At 35.1% G+C, this 7,242-nt stretch overlaps 1 protein-coding gene across 2 annotated transcripts; it reads right to left on the bottom strand.

Moving 5' to 3' along the window:
• Window positions 1–578: 578 nt before the first annotated feature.
• On the bottom strand, window positions 579–3,693 carry LOC118932416 (olfactory receptor 4C46-like). 2 transcript variants are annotated; one of them, XM_036925846.2, is made up of 2 exons: window positions 2,784–3,690; window positions 579–598 (listed from the first exon to the last, which is right to left on the bottom strand). In XM_036925846.2, exons 1-2 carry the CDS (start codon window positions 3,688–3,690, stop codon window positions 579–581), a joined length of 927 nt encoding a protein of 308 aa, XP_036781741.2. The 2 variants fall into 2 exon arrangements, with proteins under 2 accessions (XP_036781741.2, XP_036781742.2); XM_036925847.2 differs by lacking the exon at window positions 579–598 and having other exon boundaries at window positions 2,752–3,693.
• Between the last annotated feature and the right edge of the window lie 3,549 nt (window positions 3,694–7,242).

Genomic DNA, 7,242 nt, shown 5'->3' with positions numbered 1-7,242 from the left:
TTGGGCAAAAGGATGGTGTCTAGTATCACCAAGTCCTCCAAGTTACTTAATCTCTGTGAGTCTCAAATTCTTTATCTCTCAAATTAGGTTAATCATATTTCCAAACTATCTTTTGAAGAATTAAGGTGAGGATGAGATGTGCTATTTCTATATTTTAAAAGTGTTGAAACATAAATATTATGTATATCTAGAAATATATATATTGATGTATATATATAAAAAGCAAAAATCTTTGAGATTCATCTGCCCCATTAAAAAACTTACCTTATAAACTTAGATGAACTTAATGAAGTTCCACATTGTTACGAACATCTTCGGACTAACCTCTTCTTAAAATAAGTCATTTTCAATATGAAAGATATGACATACTCAGAAATAAACTGCTCAAATTATTCAATATCAACAGTTGTTAGACGTATGTTCCATCTAGCCTATAGCCTCAGAATATTTTCATAGAAAACCTGGCATTGAGTTTAGAATGGATGTATTTGAAACACTATAGATAAATGATCTTCTATGGATGGCTCTGTTCCCATAGGCAAGAGGAAGAAAGTGTGGAGGAGACACAGTCAGACGGGTCATTTCCCCCGTGATGAATCTTGCTCTGCAGATGTGGTCAACAAAAATCATTTCGCCTTGTGCTTAATGGGTATTTAAGGAGGTTTTCATTAAGAACCTAGTCTTGAAGCTGCTACTTTCTCTCCCAGGAATTAATTATGTCCTCTGATGGAAAGACTTTGTCTTAGAAACAGGTATTCTGGAGACACATGTTTGATAAACTCCCATTTTTTGAATTTGAATGGGGAATTGTGTTCCCTGCACTTGGAACCTAACTTCTGTAAGTCCCCTTTCTCTGTCTAAACCTGAGCTTCTAAGAAAGCTGACAGTCATGTGAATAGCAAGGTGGCACACCTCTAGTGAGGCGTCCCGTGATGGGTGTAGCTGAAATTTTGAAGATCTTGATGCCAAAAACTCTTTTTCACATTCATCAGAGGGTTATGAAAGAAAACAGAAACTAAGTTATCTTTTGTACCCATGGTATGGTCAGTATGGAAAAGCAGACAATATTTGAAATGGGGAAAGATATCATAACACAAGAGTTTTAACTTCAAACATGAGAATTTATCCACATTCTTGTTCCTTGGTACTGTTAGTTATTTCCCTTTTAGTATTTCTACTAGGAATTTGTCAGAAATTACTGTGGTTTTAGTTTGCTTTCCCTGATGACTAATGACGTTGAGCACTTTTTCATGTTATTATTGCCCAGTTGTGTATCTTTTGAAAAATAAGTTTCAGAAGTTTCTCTTAATGTCCTTTGTCCACAATTTAAAAATAGCAGTCCTGGGTTTCCTTTTATTAAGTTGTAAGCATTCATTAAATATTCTAGATACATGTCTTCCATTACAGATATGCCTTTTATAAGCTTAATGTGCAGGATGGTGCCCAGCACACTGCAGGTGTTCAACCAATAATTGTTGAATGAATAGATGAATAACAACCACAGTTATATCAAACTGATTTGGTTTCTTGCATAGCTACTTTCTTCTCTGGACTTCGTTATACATTAAACCTGGAATTTCTTTGATTATAGATGAAGCTACATATTTTTAAAAAACAGCTTTTCATAATGAAATGTTCCCACAAAGAAAACTCAGTAGCAGAGAAAAGTGACAAACAGCCACCATTCAAGAGACAGGGAAAAGAAAGCTGAGAGCAGGGAGAATATTTAGACATCTATTTGCTTATTTACTGAGAAGCTCAGTTTCAATATCTTTCTCATTTTTCTAAAGTTGAAAAAGTGTGGTTCCCATAAGAAAGCCAGTTAGAATCCTCCTTAGAGTCTACATCAAAGTAGGAAAAAAAATTCCTATATTCTAGTATCACTTTTTGTGCTATATTTTACTGAACTTATTCATTTTCTTTTATCCTTACATTTATTCATTCACTATTAATCATGCACCAGACATTGTTCTACTTGCAGACACAATCATTAGGTACCAGGCCAGTACTTTTATAGAGTATGAATGTATATTTAATAAATAGAAATTCCTTCTGACATTAAAATATTATTTTAATTTAAAACATAAAAACCAATTCATCACACTATGTAAAGGGTCTATAGCATAAGATGATGATATTAGCAAAGCAATGTGATTCTGAAGCCTACAAGGAAATTTGAAAATATGATGTAATATTCATCACTTTTCCCTTAGTTGTCAAATGACCCGTTGCTTTTATATTCTTGAAACAGTTACATACCACAGTGTTAAAGACTATAACCAACATATTATCATCACCCATTTTACTATATAAGAATGAGCAGAGTTATTAATGAAAAATTAAAATTTAGTTAAGGTAATGAACTAATATACAAATTATATATATATATTATATTTTGATACTTTCCTCAGTAAATGGGAATAATAAAAGTGCTTATCACTGTGTTCTTATTGTATCAATAGCAATACAATTTTATTTATTTATTTTTGTATTAGAATGAAATCTTTCAAATCCATACACATGGATGAAGCCATAAAACTAATTTTGTAGAATGTTCCAGATATGTACAGATTTGTCTTATCTTAGGTTTGTATTCCACTGCTTGCATTCATTTCTGTTCCTTTCAATACAAAATCTATGATTTATAGCAGTTCCCATTTTCTTTATCCTATAGGTATTTCTTTCTGAGATCTTCCAAAATGTTCTTCTGTCCTTTGCCTCAATTGAATCAATATGGGGCTTCAGGAACATTTATTGGTCAGCTGACATAGATTTCCCACTACATAATTTTTTAATGGCAACTTTCATCTGGAAATTTCTCAAGGTGTAGATTAATGGGTTTAACATAGGGGTTATCATAGTGTAGAATACAGTAACAGCTTTATCAATTGATAAAGTAGCTGTAGGTCTCAGGTACACAAATATGCAGGGAACAAAGAATAAGACCACAGCTGTGATGTGGGAGACACAGGTGGAGAGGGCTTTTCGTCTAGCATCCAAGCTATGGTTCTGTAGAGAGCGCAGTATGAGTACATAAGAGCCCAACAAGAGGAGGAAGTTTAACAGACAGATGAAGCCACTGTTAGCAGCAATGAAGAGCCCCAGAGTGTGGGTATCAGTGCAGGCAAGATTGAGCAAAGGAATCAGGTCACACATGAAGTGATCTATGATGTTAGGGCCACAGAAATGTAGTCGGAAGATGAACACGATCTGTATGGTTGCATGAAGAAGGCCTCCCACCCACACCACTCCCACTAGCAGGCCACACACCCGCCGATTCATGATGGTTGTATAGTGCAAGGGCTTGCAGATGGCCACATAGCGGTCATAAGCCATCACGGTCAGCAGGATGATATCAGCACCTCCAAAGAAATGCTCCCCAAAGATCTGTGTCATGCATCCATTGAATAAGATGGTTTTCTTTTCACGGAGTGAATCCACAATCAGTTTAGGGGCACTTACAGAGGAATAGCAGGCATCAATAAAGGAGAGATAGGCCAGGAAGAAGTACATGGGGGTTTCCAATAATGGGCTGGCAGTGATGGTGACCAAGATGAGCACATTTCCTACCATAGAAATGATGTAGACGAGAAAAAACACAACAAATATGATTCTCTGCATCTTTGGATTCTCTGTGAGTCCCAGTAGAACAAACTCTGTCACATTGTTCTTATTCTCCATGTATTTCATATTTGTTAATTACATTACCTGAAAAAAATCACTGCTTGTTAACACAACCTTGAGTTTATTAAGCTTCTCCATCTAACATATAATAACTACCTAGATTCTACTGAAAATTGAATTTGTATGAGGTTTTTTGAGATTGTAAGTAGGTTCCAAGTTCCTGAATACTACTTAAATTATCTCCTCAGTAGAGATTCTGTTAAGAGTATGGACATGAGGATCTTTTGCAAACACAGAACCAGTAGATCATTTGTGAACAGTTACTCATCAGAGATGTCTAAGAACCTAACTTGAAGTAGTAGGTTGCACGTATCCTGGCTGCTAAGTAAGAAAATGGAGGTAGAATACGGATCTGTAGGCTCTGAATGCAAAGCTAATTATTTTTCCATGTATTTCTTGGAAATGGGGAACCATGGAAGGAAATTAAAAATATGAGTGGAAAGATGAAGAGGAATCTGAGGAAGGGGGAATCTTGGATATAACTCACCTAAAGATCTTTGTATGTCTTGGATGAACTGGGCTGAGGTTCAGTAAAAGGATGGAAATCAGGGATAGAAAACCTACTATCAGTTAGACTATAATCCACATGAAGTCTAACAATGTATTGGTAATAAGGATTAAATGAAAGATATAGAATCTACTGTGAATAATTTATAATGAATGCACTCTAAATCTGATAAAAATTCTAATAAATATACTGTAATTAATAGATGGTGATGTGCATGGCATGGTGGCCATGTAAGTTGGTATTATTTCATCCATTTGGCAAATGTGAAAACAATCTCAGCGACTATGTTAATAATAATAATAATGACTACATTAACTAAATGGTACTGAACACTCACTGAGCTTTAATTAGTTTTGCAGACATTTGGTTATGGAATTCTCACTACAAACCTGAGAAATGATTACTGCTATCATTTTTATTCTTATTTTAAAGAGTAGGAAATAAAGACATAGAACAGTTAAGTGTCCTACTCAAGACCAAGCAGGTAATAAAAGGCAGTGCAAGATTAGATCAGATTATACTTGTGGACAATTTTTTCCTGCAAATTCTTATTCTATCCCTTCCACTGTTATCTTATAATGAACAATGTTGAACTAGTAATCTCCTTTTGATATGACCATAATAATTATTATTGCCTTACTCCCATTTCAGAGACAAGTGTCCATGAAGCAGTTTCTTCAAAATGCACAGATACACACTCACACACACACATTAGAATCCCCAAACATTAATAAACATGTGGTGCTGCTTTCATTGAAGGTCACTTTCATCTTGGCCTGTGCCTTAGCCCCATTTCCCCCTTCCCCAGTTGTCCTCCATGGCCTGGGCCCCAGACACCTCTGCAAGATATTAAAAATAACAACCGTAGTGGTTGTGTATTGGTTTATTGGAAACTGCTTTTTCCACCTGTAACTTGTTTTTCCAGGGGTGCATTTCATGGCACCCTTAAAACTTCTTTCCTCACCTATAAAATGAGGATAAAATATCTACCTGACAGGTCGTATGGAATTAATAGAGGAAAGATATATGTGAACATATTCTCCACACTGCTGTGGACACTGAAGTGTTTCATCTATTATTGTGATTGTGTATGCACCTAGCAGACAGGAAGAACTGACATAGTGAGCAATGATATAGAGATGCATTTAACCATGTCAAAAGTTCAGGAAGATTCATCTCCAAATTTACTTTTAAAGAAGCCACAGAGACACACATTTTGCAAAGCACTTGATCCTAGAAAGAGTGCTCTATGTTCATGCTCAGACTAAATAATTGATTATTTGTGTCATTTGATATTCATATATATGTCTTTTCTGTGTGTGTGAAATGTATTTCTATTTTGATCTCAGTCTCATTATTAGTCTTGAATGTATTAAAGTGGATGCCTCATTTGGGCAAAAGAATGGTGTCTAGTATCACCAAGTCCTCCAAGTTACATAATCTCTGTGAGTCTCAAATATTTTATCTCTCAAATTAGGTTAATCATATTTCCAAACTATCTTTTGAAGAGTTAAGGTGAGGATCAAATGTGGTATTACCATATTTTAAAAGTGTTGAAACATAATATTATATATATATATATATTCATATATATATATTCATGTATATATATAATGTAAAAATCTTTGTGGTTCATCTGCCCCATTAAAAAACTTACCTTATAGACTTTGATGAACTTAAAGGAGGTCAAGGTTGTTCACAAACATCTTCAGACTAACCTCTTCTCAAAAATAAGTCACTTTCAGTATGAAAGATATGACATACTCAGAAATAAACTGCTCAAATTATTCAATTTCAACAGTTGGTAGGCGTATGTTCCATCTAGCCTATAGCCTCAGAATATTTTCATAGAAAACCTGGCATTGAGTTTAGAATGGATGTATTTGAAACACTATAGATAAATGATCTTCTATGGATGGCTGTTTTCCCATAGCAAGAGGAAGAAAGTGCGGAGGAGACACAGTCAGACGGGTCATTTCCCCCGTGATGAATCTTGCTCTGCAGATGTGATCAACAAAAATCATTTCACCTTGCACTTAATGGGTATTTAAGGAGGTTTTCATTAAGGACCTTGTCTTGTAGCTGCTACTTTCCCTCCCAGGAATTAATTATCTCCTCTGATGGAAAGTCTTTCTCATAGAAATGGGTATTCTGGAGACACATGTTTGATAAACTCCCATTTTTTAATTTGAATGGGGAATTGTGTTCCCTGCACCCGGAACTTAAACTTCTGTAAGTCCCCTTTCTCTGTCTAAACCTGAGCTTCTAAGAAAGCTGAAAAGTCATGTGAATAGCAGGTGGCACACTTCCAGTGAGGGGTTCCGTGATGGGGGCAGCTGAAATTTTGAAGATCTTGATGCCAAAAGCTGTTTTTCACATCCATCAGAGGGTTATGCAAGTAAACAGAAACTACGTTATCTTTGGGACCCATGGTATGTTCAGTATGAAAAAACAGGCAATTCAAACAATGGGGAAATATGTCCAAACACAAGATTCTTATTTCAAACATAAGAATTGTTCCACATTCTTGTTCCTTGGTACTGTTAGTTATTTCCCTTTTAGTATTTCTACTAGGAATTTGTCAGAAATTACTGTGGTTTTAGTTTGCTTTCCCTGAAGACTAATGATGTTGAGCACTTTTTCATGTTATTATTGCCCAGTTGTGTATCTTTTGAAAAATAAGTTTCAGAAGTTTCTCTTAATGTCCTTTGTCCACAATTTAAAAATAGCAGTTCTGGGTTTCCTTTTACTAAGTTGTAAGCATTCATTAAATACTCTAGATACATGTCTTCCATTACATATATGTCTTATCTATATAAGTACATAGACATTATATATATTTATATGTAAATATAAAGGCATAAATTATATACAAAACTTTTTAAGTATAAATTTGTATTGAGGGAGATAGGATAAAGATAGCGGTGTAAGAAGTGAGGCAGAAACCTCCTCCAAAAACTACATAGAACATGAAAAGATGGAAAATACACTAATCCTGAAAGAGCTACCAGAGGACTGCAGAACAGATTGTCTACCCCTGGGGAAAAGAG

This window comes from Manis pentadactyla, chromosome 13, assembly GCF_030020395.1.
Source record: "Manis pentadactyla isolate mManPen7 chromosome 13, mManPen7.hap1, whole genome shotgun sequence".
In the NCBI taxonomy this organism is placed as follows: Eukaryota; Metazoa; Chordata; class Mammalia; order Pholidota; family Manidae; genus Manis; species Manis pentadactyla.
Note: the sequence above shows the minus strand (reverse complement) of the source record. Positions and strands in the feature narration are given on the sequence as shown.